This window comes from Coffea arabica, chromosome 7c (assembly GCF_036785885.1).
Source record: "Coffea arabica cultivar ET-39 chromosome 7c, Coffea Arabica ET-39 HiFi, whole genome shotgun sequence".
Taxonomy (NCBI): Eukaryota; Viridiplantae; Streptophyta; class Magnoliopsida; order Gentianales; family Rubiaceae; genus Coffea; species Coffea arabica.
In genome coordinates this window covers 31289409-31304276 of record NC_092322.1, presented here as the reverse complement: position 1 = coordinate 31304276, position 14868 = coordinate 31289409, and the positions used below count along the sequence as shown (strand labels likewise).

Here is a 14868-nt window from a genome sequence, read left to right as displayed (position 1 = left end):
TTTGGAATCAGATCGTTTGTGCACAGAGACCGTTGACTTAGTCAACGACCCGGCGGTCGAACCGGGTTAAACCGGAAACCCGGCCGGTTTTGGCCGGTTTTGTCACTAACCGGATTTTGTGGAAAAAATTATATTGCTATTGTTGGGACTTGAACTTCCGACCTTTGCCCTCACACTACCGCTTGCTTACCACCAAACCACTTCCAAATATGTTGATATAGTAGCTTTAGTATGATATATAAATGTTTTTTCAATTCTATCTTTTTTTCTCTAAAACAAATTTATTTGGAATCTTTTAATAAAAATTTATTACCCTCCAAACTCTATAAGTTATAAAATGGATTCCAAAAATAACATATTACATAATTCATTTAAAGACAAATATTATTTTTAATAAATTTTTACACTTAAAATTCATAAATAAGCTAGATAATTACACTAAATATAGATAAAATTTTACACTTGAAGTTTGGTATATTAATAAATAACTTTATATTTGATTGATTCTTATATGAATTAATTATTTTATAACAAATTAAATTAAATGAGCTTTTGTTATGACATTATTTATTACAATTTATATCATATATCTTATATAAATAATTATGAAATATAATATTTAAATATATGTAGTGACCCACCGGTTCAACCACTCACCCACCGGTTCAACCAGTAACCCGTTGACCCACCTCCTTCGCCGGGTTCCTTCCCGGGTTGGGTTTAATAACTATGTTGCAAATGGCTTAGATAGAAACTTAAAGCCTTTTCCATTCTTTTTTTTTTCTTTTCTAACTTACCCTTTTTCTTCTTTTCTTTTTTATTCTAAACTCCTAAACTAACTATTAAAGCCCATGACCTGTAGTCCAGTACGACAGTAATTATTAATTAACATATATAATCTAATCTTATCAGGCTAAGCCCGCCACTTAAATACATAAAAATGTAACATTAATTACCGAGAAATTCGGGGTTTTGGTACTTGATACACAAGGATCACAAAAAAATGGATTTGAAGTTAGTAAAGAATTCCCTCGAAAAACAAAACGAAGAAGATGATAAGGAAAATGGTAATCAGTCAACGCTTGAATCCTTGCCTCACAGATTCTTCGAGCCCTTCATCATGCAAGGAATCAAGTTGGACATTCTTGAACCTGGTCGCCTTATTTGCTCTATCACTGTTCCTCCTCGTCTTGTGGTCTCTATAATTTCTTCTTTAGAAAATAATTTGATCATTTTTGTTTACTTTATTTTATAATAAGCAGAGTACTAATATGTATCCTTTTTTTTTGTTAAAATTTTTTCGTGGTGGGGCTGAAGAGCAAAGATGAAAATTCAATGCATTATGGAGCCATAGCAACCCTGGTTGATTTGGTGGGAGCTTCTGTTGTTTATACAATGGGAGCTTCGGCAAGTGGGGTATCAGTGGAGATCAACGTTTCTTACTACGACACTGCTTATGTTGGTGTAAGTATTTTTTTTTCATTTTTCTTTTTCTTTCCCAGATTTCAGTTTCTTTTCCTGTGCTGTATTTACCTTTCATTTTTCATTTTTTTTTTGTTTTTCTATTTTACTTTCTTTAGTTTTAGTGGGTGATATGATATATGAAGCAAAGAAAAGGAAAAGGGTTGTTCTTGAAATTAATGTTTGAGTAATAAAACGCAAGAAAATGAGGGGAGGGTTTTATCTTTTTTCTTTTTTTCCCTTTAGGGGTTGGGGGCAGGTTTTGACTCTGATTGCTTTACATTTCCTTGATTAAACAAAAAAGTAAACCAAAAAATGGATTATTATTTGATGGTCAGATTTTAATTGTAGAAGTAACTAGGACACGGAAGATAATTCATCAACCATTTAAATTTTGTTTATTTGCATTTTTCTGAATTGAAGAACCAAGCATAGGCGCGTTCTGTTGAATGTGGACAAGAGATATATCTGAGCGTTGCTAAATGAGTATGCCATTGCAGATTTGACAGAAACTCTTAAAGCAATTGATTTGGGATGAAGGCTCCTGTTATTCGTGTGCCATAAGGCTGTTAGATTTTGGGGACTAATTTTGGCTTGGGAATAGTTATTAGAAGGTAATGAATGACGAGAACTACAGAAACCAAGACGATTCCCTGGGCAACTTTAAACCTGAATAAAAGGCATCAAATTCTGTCAGAGGGCTGCCATGTTATTATATTTGATCTGTTAGTGTCAGGATTTTAGTCCTTTTAGCTTTTGGAGCTTTTAAATTTTTGGTTATCAATTTCATTGCTTGCTTCTTACCTGTTTAAATACCAAAAAAAGTTGATTTAAACTTTCTGCTGCACTTTAATTAGTTTATTTTAATCTGTGATAAAGCCTTACAAAGCTATTTCAGACTCAAATATAAGCAGCACAAAAAGAAAAGACTTCTCCATTCGCAGTCTGTTACAGAGCAAAAACTTCCATGCACAACAAAATAAATATTATGACTTTGGAAGTACTACTATCTGGTTAAGATGATCAATAGCAAGGTTTGTTAGAGGATGGATTTAGTTAGTTATATTGACTACGCATAGTTTAATTGTCAATCAAAGAAAGGATATTTTAGTGTATTGCATCCATTGAAAATCCAGTCTTAAAAAAGATGCCAATGCATGCCGGGAGTTTGGTGGTTGAGTCATCTTGAGCTCATCCCTAACAAAGCTTGTAATGGTGGGGAAATGTGGATAAAAGGCCAATATCTGGTCTGAGCTTCAAAGGCGTACACTTTCATAAAGAGAGCTATTATAGTGAATATTACAATGACCTATATTATTGTTGAAACTGAAAGTTAAGGATGAAATTTCTAGAAACAAATGCACTTCTGTTTGAGAAGGATCAGTTTTTCATAATGTTCACTTAGAATGTTTCAGTCTTTATAGTTCAGATAAACTCAGGAATCTATGTATGATTAACTTATGCCTAGGAATAATATTGCATTTAGTGTCAGACTTTGTTGGGAAAAGAAATTTTAGGAAAAATGAGTTCTTTTGCATTTGAGAGATCAATCTTGGAACTTCACCTTTTTACCCTCATACAGGCAATAGATAAGATACAAGGTAGTAGTTGACCAAACATACAAGTCATTTTCCCCTCGTTGTGTTACTTTTCTTTTTGTATCCTGTCCTTTCTCTTCTTGTCAATTGTTACACCACCTAACCTAAGGTCACAATTTCTAGATTTTCTTGTTTCATGGAAAAGCTAAAAGATGTGAATGCTAGGGAGTTCAATACTGCAATTCACTCCATGATTCAAGAGTCTTTACTTAAGTGCCTTACCCCTTTGAATAGAACTTCTATCTAGTTAGAAATTAGACCACCTCAGTGCTGTCTTGATTGAACTTGTCTTTATTTTAAATATAAATGACCACTGCAGTGTAAAATTGTCCCATTTATATACTCTAAAACCTACCCCACCTCATAAAAAAATGCTTAATGAATGTTATATAGGATAGGCATAAAATTATATTCTCTTACAGTTCCCTTGCTCGTATAAATATTTTACTTATTTATACAACTGAAGAGATTCAAAGTTGTCTCATTATCTGACAATTCCCTCGTTTTCTTTCATTTGAATTTGCACGTGGAAACTTTTATTTGTTGCATTATTGCTTTGAATATTTTAGCTTGGTTGCTTTTTGTTTACTGCAACTTAACTCCGGCTACTTGAGATTTTTATGTTCTTGTTCATTCATTTCCTTTAAAGAAGTAATAGATCTGTGGAATTACTGATGCTGTTTCAATGAAGGTTCACTTCTTATGTTTGCCTTGCTCCTCCATCACCAACATAAGAAGTTTACTATGGAGTTATAATGATTACTGTGGCATCTTAATCTTTTACTGTAATATGGGTCATATTAATTAGCCATAAGTTTCTTGAATGCTCACTGTATAGAGCAGTCTTAATAAGTTACTATGATAGTAATCTTAATAGGTTATTATGATAGTAGTTTATGTCTTTCCGTTGTTATTGCCCAAGAAGTAATCACATAAGCTGATAGGATTCACTTTTTTGTAGAAAATAAAGAATCCATTTGAATGTGTGCCTTCCCTTCAAAGTGCAGGGTGCTTCCCTTATCTAAGATGTGCACTTTGAAATTTAAAATGTTGTTTAGCAGGGCTGAATGCATTTGGAAAATTCTTAATATTGGATTTATCAAAGCTGCCAATGGCTCTACTTTGCAAAGACTATCAACAAGAACTTTTGACTGGATTTTCTTTGATTGTTGTGCTAAGTATCCTAGGGAAAGTGATTAGCAGTGTACAGAACTGCTGATCTCTCCAGGAGCATGTCTCACTGGATCTTGAGTAGTAGCCATCATTTATTACCCTTGCAGTTGATGCAAACTTTTTCAGATTCATCTGAAGATCTTCACAGTGTCACATACATGGGAAACTAATGTCACAAGGGAAAATTTGGATTGCCTGCTATGCAGAAAAGGACAGTATAGAAATATGGCATTGATATCGCTGCTGGATTTGACTAACTGTTTTTCCTTTGACAATATTTTACTTACAGTTGAAAATTTTCAAATTTTAATTTTAATCTGAGCAAGGTTTAGGATATATGAACTGCATAGTTTTCCTTTTCTTGTCTCATCTAGAGAAGTATTTATAGATTAGGAAAGATGAACTTACACCTAGAAGAATATTTCTGAGCTTTGAGCATTACAATATAGTTAGAAAAAAATTGTTTTTTGTTAGCTTAACAATTCAATAACAGTATCTTTTGAACTTCCAGTTAAAGTAGAGATCAAAATCAGTTAATCGTACTTGTTGCATAAAAATTAGAAAAAATAAAAAAGAATATAGAATAGATAGAATGTTTGGTTAACCTGAAATTGGCTGGAACATTGAGAGCACAAGTGAAAAGTAATATAGGATTGCATTTCCTAAATTCAGGATTACGGTAGTCTTGAGCTTCTTATAGTTAGACATGGTATTCAGTTGGTCCTCTCCCATGAATCCCATAACATCTACTAAATGGCTGGAAAATGTGATATTTTGAAAGCATTTTAGTTGTAGAGTTGCAGGCTCACATGGGGAAAAGATGACTACAAAAGCAGGCTGGTTTATCCATTTTTTCCTGTGTGGGAGGATACCCACAAAGAAGAAAATGACGAGGAAATATGTATCATTTATACCCATGATGGGCATCATGAAACACAAATCCACATGGCAATGCTAATAAAGTACCACTTTATGGCCACTGCCATAACTCAGATGTGATTGGAAAGATATTTTTGGTGTTTGTAAGGTTGAGTAAAAATATGACAGCAGTTGAGGTGTCCAAATGTGTTGCACTCATGTAATTGAGTGTTAATGATGTTTTTACTCCTACGTTGGTGAACAATTAACTCATACTCAATCTATATGATGGTGCTTCATAAATAGGAAGAGAGTCGAGGGTGTGCAGTAGAACAATTTTTTGAAGGCTCAGTAATCCTCGTTCTTGAGATAAGTACAAAGTTTGTTGCATTCATTTACACCTTTAAGTTGGCCTGCAATAATTGCCATATACATGGGGTTCATTTCTGTTGAAGTGAGGCAATTTTCAATTTGCAACATGGTGAAATCCTTCTTTCAGCATGGTGGTTAAGTTGCTAAAATATCCTGAGCCTGAAGAGTCTGTCATTTAATATGCTATTTCAACTTCATATACTTTCATGTTTTATTTAAGAATATTTTTACTTATTACTTGGTTCTGTCTTGATTGGTTATTTGACACTTTTGTCAGTCGTCATTAACTATATTAGTTTTATTCATGTCACTTCAGGAGAAGGAAAGGCGGGAGAAAGGGATTTTTAGACCAACTTATCATTACTGGTGATTTCCAGTTTGCTGAAAGCAGCCTTCTCTGGTAATTGATGTAACTTTGTGTTTTGTTTCAGGAAGAAATTGACATAGATGCTAAAGCATTACTAGTTGGAAAGGTAATTGGTATTGTTAATGTCGAGTTGAGGAAGAAAAAGACCGGCAAACTAATAGCTCGAGGACGACATACAATGTACATGGCTGTGCCCAGTAAACTATGAATTGCTTTTCCATCTTCCCCAAAATAGCTCTGCAGATGGAGCAACAGATAACAGGAGCAAGATGAGAAAGATGCTGCTTGTGTTTGCTCTTAGAGGTGCTGAACACTTCTTTCATGATAGTTCTGAACCCTTTTATAGGTCACAATATCATTTAAAGGAATTATAACTATAAATATTCAATAATTTTTTAGAACAAATTTGCCAACAAATTATTGAATTCAATTCCACTTGATTATATTGAAAAATTTTTAATGCCATTGAAGTTGTTTCATGATGCCTTTCTTTTTCTTTTTTCATAAATAACAAAATTACAAGAGCATGATGGAGGAAATCGATAGTAGCATGGTTTTTGTAAACTTAAAAAAGCTAGGATGTTAGCTGGATTATCTCTTGTTATTTGAGTTACAAATCTGACTTCTTATTTCCCTCCTTCGACAGGAGCCTTTAGTCATAAGCGTTACAGCAGGTGAAATGTCTTAAATGCTGTTGTGCTTTGTAAGGAGTGATATTTCCTTCTGCAGAAGAATGGTGCTGATGCAACAAAATGTGACTCCAAAATCGTTTAATGGATCCTTGCTTGAACAGGAAGTGAATAACTGCTAAATTACTAAATTCCATATCCGACTTTCGTAAAAAAGACACTAATTCCGATGAATATCCCTTGTATTATGTGTCCAAGTCCATGTTTTAAACCTAAACAAATGGTGGAGATTTTCTCCTCAAGGGGATATACATGTTAAAATTCTTCTGGAATTGTTATATCCAACTTCTTTAAAAGATACATTAATGATTTAATGCCGATGAATATTTCTTGGAGTACGTATCCAATGTACCTATATGAATCTAAGTATAGGACAAGATTTTGTGGTCACTATCGGGGCCATGAGGAGTTTTCAATGTTTGAATCAATACTGACACGTAGAAAAAAATTTTAAACTAGAAGTTGTAAATGTAGTAGGATAGTTTGCAGGGAATGACCGTAATTGGAAGAATGAGTAATTTATAAACCCTCCAAACTATGTCAGAGACAAAAAAATTTATTTTCTCTTTTGATTGAAAAGAAATGTTTTTTCATTTTCAATCGAAAATAGATTTTTTTTCTCTTTTGACCGAAAATAGGGTGCTGACATATATACACACACATACATGTTTGTATGTATGTATATATGTATGTATGTGTATATATATAAACACACACATTGATAAATCTAAAGTATAGACATTAATAATAGACACTATAATTATTATACATACAATGATAAAAAAAAATTAAACTCAATTTTTAAGTTAAAAATAAAATTAAGCATCTGAAGCCAGTATTCACCAAATATTAGTTGAAACCAAATTGAACGAAATAAATTATGCCAATTCTAATTTAATTCGTCAGAATTCAATTAAACAATTTTATGCTCGCTCCTAAGTGTCCGAATGCAAAAAAAATATACGTGAACATGGCATGACAAGTTTTGACCAAAAAAAACAAAAAATGGCATGACAAGAGGGACGCAGGTAGTTATCCACTTTTGTCAAGGAGAAAAGAAGTTTTCAGTTTTGTACCTTGACATATCAATTGATTTCGATAAGAATACTTTTTGTGGCAAGGAACAGCCAATTTTCACCAATAAATTTATAGGAAAAGAATGGTATAAGGACCAAATTGGTATTTAAAACGTTTGGGAACTGAATATGATTTAATAAAAGTATTGAAGGAGACATAAGCCATTTTGAACTGTGTCCTTTTTTGGTTTAGTTTTTTTTTTAGGGAGGAGTGAGAAGTAGGGTTGGAAATGGAGATTTGAATCCAATGCCTATAGGTCTATATAGAAGTTAGGGAAAATTGTTCAAAACGTTCCTTACATTTTATAAAATGATTTTTTTCATCCCTGACTTTTAAAAGTGTAATTTTACGTTCCTTATAAATTCACATTGATCAAATTTGGTTCCTATTTAAGTTTTCGACTAGTTTTTTGTCGGAATCTATCACATGCCTTGCACACGATCATTTTTTAAGGGCAAAATTATCAAATCAAATTTTACACAGTTCGATCTATAGTCTCTTATATTTCACAAAATGAATTTTTTTGTTCCTCACATTTCACAAAATGAATTTTTGGATCTATCATATTTTATAAAATAAATTTTTATCATTTATTGATCATGTGTATGAATAATTTTTTTTAAACTCATGTATGTGTCTATTTGATTTTATCTGAATAATATGAATAGCATGCATGTGTACAACTACAATTAGCCTATTTAGACGAAATCAAATAGAGATATATTACATACTCCCTCCATCCTATTTTGATAGTCCTAGTTTTTTTCACACAGTTTAAGAAAAAATAGTTAACTTTATTGAAAAAACAAAATTAGGTTGCTATTTTTCTAAAATACCCTTTCATTGAATAGAATACAACTTTATATTAATTATTCATGAATTTGAATTGATGGTTTTATGGGAACTTGAATTGATGGCCAATAAAGAATCAATCTCATTTTACATTACTTCACATTGTTTGTTTCCCGACTGACATAAATGAGTTTGAAAGAATAACAAAAGTTGGCTTTTCATATATCAATATGTTTTGAAAAATCTAAATGTATTAAATGAAGTAGGTTATATTCAATAACAATCTATATTAAATAAGGTAGTTTATATGAATAATAATCTACATTGAATAAGGGTATTTTAGAGAAATTAAAATATAACTACATTCTTCAATTGGAAAGTGGATTACAATTTGGGACAGACGAAAAAGAAAAATAGGATTATCAAAGTGGGATAGAGGGAGTACTGTTCATACTATTTAGGTGAAATTAAATAGATATATGCATAAATTTAAAAAAATTATTAGTTTTTCACTCATGTTCATTTCCTTTTACTCAAAATATGAAAACAAATAAGAGATTTAATCCTAAACATTGTCGAGTGTTTATATCGAATTAAATTTGAATAAAAAATAAACAAAGGAAAAGTATGATAAAAAGAAGTAAGTAATTGACACCATAGTTATTAAACCCAACCCGGAAAGGAACCCGGCGAAGGAGGTGGGTCAACGGGTTACTGCTTGAACCGGTGGGTGAGTGGTTGAACCGGTGGGTCACTACATATATTTAAATATTATATTTCATAATTATTTATATAAGATATATGATATAAATTGTAATAAATAATGCCATAACAAAAGCTCATTTAATTTAATTTGTTATAAAATAATTAATTCATATAAGAATCAATCAAATATAAAGTTATTTATTAATATACCAAACTTCAAGTGTAAAATTTTATCTATATTTAGTGTAATTATCTAGCTTATTTATGAATTTTAAGTGTAAAAAATTATTAAAAATAATATTTGTCTTTAAATGAATTATGTAATATGTTATTTTTGGAATCCATTTTATAACTTATAGAGTTTGGAGGGTAATAAATTTTTATTAAAGATTCCAAATAAATTTGTTTTAGAGAAAAAAAGATAGAATTGAAAAACATTTATATATCTTACTAAAACTACTATATCAACATATTTAGAAGTAGTTTGGTGGTAAGCAAGCGGTAGTGTGGGGGCAGAGGTCGGAAGTTCGAGTTCCAACAATAGTAATATAATTTTTCCACAAAATCCGGTTAGTGACAAAACCGGCCAAAACCGGCCGGGTTTCCGGTTTAACCCGGTTCGACCGCCGGTCGTTGACTAAGTCAACGGTCTCTTTGCACAAACGATCTGATTCCAAACCCGGCCCGGTCCAATGACCGGTCCACCGGTTTGATCGGTTCGACCGCCGGGCCGGGCCGGGTTTAATAACTATGATTGACACTTTTAAATTTTAAGACAATGACAAGACAAATAATTCAACTGTTGGTTTTAAAGGTAGTGAATAGAAATTTAAGATTTAAATTGAAACTTATTAGTATGACTATAGAATTCGAATTGGGACCCATTAATTAGATGATCTTATTATACAACTCAATAAATGAATTACTACCAAAAGAGAAAAGGCCACAAATATTGAATAAGTTCACATGGTGAAATCAAATGGGTATATACGTATGTTTTAAAACTAACAATTTAGTTTTAAACATATGCATATATATATATATATATATATTGAATAGCATACGTACAATTACAATTAACCTGTTTATAGGTTAAATTAAATTGACATATATTATATACTATTCGTACTATTCAAATAAAATCAAATAGATATATATACATATATATGTGGGTTAAAAAAAAAAAAAGCTAGTCATACACATGATTAATGAGGGATAAAAAAATTCATTTTGTAAAATGTGAGGGATTATGGATTAGATTATGTAAAATTTGATTTGATAATTTTATCCCTCAAAAATAATTACGTGCGAGGCACGTGATGGATTCTGACAAAAAACTAGTTGGAAACCTAAGTAGGAATCAAAATTGACCAATGTGAATTTGTAAAAGACGTAAAATTACTTTTTTAAAAGTTATTTTATAAAATGTAAGGGACGTTTTGAACGATTTTCCCTAGAAGTTAACATGTCCTAATCTAATCTAATCAAGCCCTTCTTCTTTTTTTTTTTTAATGTAAGTGGGAGGTGTTAAATTTGAGACCTCTTATTTACATTCACTTCTTCCAAGCCGTCCCTTTTTTTTTTAACAGGGTAGCAAAATCTTTATTCCCTTGCAAAAAATTACAATCAAAGCCTTCTACAACTTTCAAAATGAAACAAGCTAACAACTACACCTATTTTAATGGGTGTATAGTTTCTACAAGATTAAGGAAGATGTCATCGTAGTTATTCATAAACCTTGATAATTCTGTGATTATCCTTACATCTCTGTGCTCCATATTGTACAAAAAAATACTGCACTTTGAGGATTTTGAGTTTCTATAATTATCATCATAATCTTCAAATAAAATCTCACCACTTGGATTTGAACTGATAGGACAGACCTACCTTTGCCGCTAGCAATCCTTTGGATCTTTATACCAAAATTTTGGCAACAATAATTTCTCAAATCTCCACCTTCCATCATTAAAATCTTCTTCTAGTATCCATATCTTTTTTCACCAGTCCCAATCACAGCAAAGCGCCCCCTTAGCTCACCTGCAAAATATACATTATTGACTCCATTGGGAAGAGGCAAAAGTTGAAATTTCTCCGGACTTATATTAAACGCTAGCAGAGAATCCTCTCCTTCTTGATCATCTAGTAGGAAATCTTTATGGTAGGAATTTATGGTAGGAAGCCCTTTGACCGCTCCTACCATAGGAAGCCATGCAGAGCTGGACACGTGTTATTGGTCCAAAAACACCAAACGGAGCCGTCATGTGGCAGTGGTAACGCGCGTGGAGAAGGAAAGAACGAGCGCTGATGCCCAACCAATAAACTACTAGCTATTTATGAGCATTTTACTTTGAATTAATTAATTTATATTAAATACATAAATGTTTATAAGTGAAATTCAAAAAGTGTTACGCTAATATTATTACGAAATGGAAATTAGTAGGTTTTGTATTTAACAAAAATTAAATACGTAAAAGTAAAAAAAGAAATTATCCACTTTTTACTAGCTCTTTACGGGTTTCTTCTATTATATGAATAAAGTACTAGCTATTTATAGACATTTTACTCTGAATCATATAATTTATGTTAAATACGTAAATGTTTGTAAGTAAAATTTAAAAAGTGATATACTAATATTTTTACGAAAGGAAAACTAGTAAATTTTGTATTTAACATAAATTAAATACGTGAAAGTAAAAAAAGAAATTACCCACTTTTTACTAGCTCTTTATGGGTTTCTTCTATTATATGAATAAAGTACTAGCTATTTATAGATATTTTACTCTGAATCATATAATTTATGTTAAATACATAAATGTTTGTAAGTAAAATTTAAAAAGTGATATACTAATATTTTTACGAAAGGAAAACTACTAGGTTTTGTATTTAACATAAATTAAATACGTGTATACTATATTAGTATAACTGTATTACTAAATGTATTAGTACAAATGTATTACTAAATTTAGTATAACTAATTCATAATTTTTATTAATAAGCATGTATACTTAATACTACAATTCATATTATCAATTAAATTACCTACATCCCTGCACATTATATATTACACATAGCTAATAATATCATTATTCTAAGTTTGTAACTAATCAAATTAAATATTATATATGATAAAAGAAAATTATAAAAATTTTGTAATATTAATATACTATACACAAATATTATAATAACATGAACATCTAATATACATTTATAAATATATTTATAAGTAATATAAATATATTAGTATATAAATTTAATCAATTTATAACACATATGTTTCGTAAATATACGACCCTCTATTAATGAAATGATTATACTATATATTTATACAATATATTATACATGTGTATATTACAATTATAAATACAAACATAACTATATTTGTTATTATGAAAATATTATAACGATTATAAATATATTATATAACTATACTAATATTGTAATAAAAATATAATTAGTACTTAAATATTTTAATTAACACATGCATCACTATCATAATTATTCCAATTCTCCCTTCCCAAACCCTATTCAAAAATGCCACATTACATTGTCATGCTCACTTTTCGACAAATTAGTACAATAGTAACTGAATTCATACACGGTTTCCTGAGCATCAGTCCATAAAATGTGCTTGTTAATTTTATGGACGGAGATGTTAGTAGCAAATACAATTTTTGATACTTAACTGTAGTCAAACAACATTTCTTTCCTATTTTTCCAATTCGACAATTGCAACTACGTACTTTTACAAAGTATACCTCGGCTTCAATTTCACATATTCAGTGTCGATGCAAATCAAAAGCCATTAATGATATTTCGATGTTTTCAAATCCGTTACAAAATTGATTTGAATGAAGAACAGACAACCGAAAGCTAAATCGGATGCTTATGTTGAACATTTGGGTACTAAACATACATATTATACATATGTGTGAATCATTTTCCATTTTAATTTGATGCCCAACCAGTACATTCACCTCTCGTTTTTTGCTCTTCCCACTTCTTCTCCACCGCACATGGCAAATTTGAAATTATCATCAAGTTGTAAATTCCGTTCTTTCTTGACACACAATTACATTTACAGTTAGTTGTCGCATATTTCCATTCGTTACGGCTTAATTTCCAAATGTTGTGTACCTCTGGTTCAATCTTGCAATTATCCCTTCCTCTACTATCCTAAGCGGTCAACAGCGTATGGTATTCCTTGGTAATTGGATGATCCGCATCCGGACATGATATTCTGGTTCCATCTGTCCACGCGCGTTTGCAATTTAACCATCCGGACACGGCATTTTGGTTATATTAGTCCACGCACGTTTCCATTTCAACAAAACGTCTCCATCAGCATAAAGGCCTTCTTGACCACGTGTCATGCTCTGCGGGCCTACCTAGACCAATTCCCTAGTAATTGTCCAACCATTCGCTACAAAAATTATATAATTATATATGATATGTATATTCTAATTAAAATATTATATATAATTATATGATATTAGTATAATTATATAATATATTTATAATCATTACAATATATTTACAATAACAAAAATAGTTATATTTGTATTTATAATTATTATATACACATGTATAATATATTGTATAAATATATATTATAATTATTTAATTAATTGACAATCGTGTATTTACATAATATATGATATAATTTATTACAATTATATAGTAATATATTTGTATTATTTATTTGTCATTACAATTATTTATAAGTTCATGTAATTATAATATATATGCGTATATAATAGTAATAATAAATATAATTACAATTATATTTATTATTATGAGTATAATAATATACAATAATATCTAATATATAATATATAATATACATTATGTGAGAACCCGTATTTCCCTAATATTTTTTTTCCTAGGATTTTTCCCCTTAATTGCATGTTTTCTGCATTTTCTGGCTTAGAAAAATTCTTCTGGTAAATTTTATGAGTAATTATAGTTTTTAGATGATTTTTCTAGTATTGGAAAGTTTTTGAAAAATTAAGAATATATTATGGACGTGGGACCCACTAGTGCGAAAAGTTCGGAAAAATTCGGCCAATTAGGTTAAATTCCGGATACTGTGTGAAATTTATCGGGTGTTAAGAGATAAGTAGAGTATGTGAAATGATTGATGTGAGAGGAAAAAGAAGGGATAGGAATGCATTAATGGTAGTGCCAAGTGTCACCATTTCATTGGTTTTGACTTAAGATTTACTATTCCATTTTTTTGACTTTTGACCAAATTGGTTAAATATCTTAAATTTAACCAAAAATCACCATTTTCTCTTACCATTGTGCCCGGCCCTCTCTCTTGCAAGAAGGAAGAAAACTCTTCAACATTTCAAGCTTCCAACTAGCTCAAATCAACCAAACCAAGTGTTTAAACTAGTTTCTACTCCATACAATCTTTCCATTTGGTGTTAGTGGTTAGTTTGGTGAAGTTTTTTTTGGAGAGCTAAGGTGTTCTACAACTTCCTCTCTCTTGTTTACTAGGTAAGTGGTGCTTAAACTTTCTCCTACACTTAATGATGCTTAATTTGTGCCTAGTGGTGGCTAAAGTGATGATATTTGTGATTTATTTCTTGATTTGAGATGAATTGGTGAAGTTTTTATTTTTTTGAGGAATTTTCTGGTTTAATGTGATCATGGTGTTGTGGTTGTTTATGATGGTTGATAATGAGGGGTTATGACTCTAGTGGATGTAAATGATTGATAATTGCAACCAATTTTGGGTTTGGATTGAAATGAGAAAAGTTAGGGTTTCATAACC

General features: G+C 30.8%; 1 protein-coding gene across 3 annotated transcripts; it reads left to right on the top strand.

The window, feature by feature from the left end:
- Nucleotides 1–799: 799 nt before the first annotated feature.
- LOC113698560 (uncharacterized) lies at nucleotides 800–6832 on the top strand. 3 transcript variants are annotated; one of them, XR_011817458.1, is made up of 4 exons: nucleotides 813–1195; nucleotides 1318–1464; nucleotides 5894–6132; nucleotides 6476–6832. XR_011817458.1 is itself a non-coding variant. In XM_027218427.2 (3 exons), the coding sequence occupies exons 1-3, from the start codon at nucleotides 1004–1006 to the stop codon at nucleotides 5830–5832; spliced, it is 393 nt and encodes a 130-aa protein (XP_027074228.1). In that variant the 5' UTR covers nucleotides 800–1003; the 3' UTR covers nucleotides 5833–6294. The 3 variants fall into 3 exon arrangements, 2 of the variants coding, with proteins under 2 accessions (XP_027074228.1, XP_027074227.1); XM_027218427.2 differs by lacking the exon at nucleotides 6476–6832 and having other exon boundaries at nucleotides 800–1195; nucleotides 5779–6294; XM_027218426.2 differs by lacking the exon at nucleotides 6476–6832 and having other exon boundaries at nucleotides 5894–6294.
- The last annotated feature ends 8036 nt before the right edge of the window (nucleotides 6833–14868 follow it).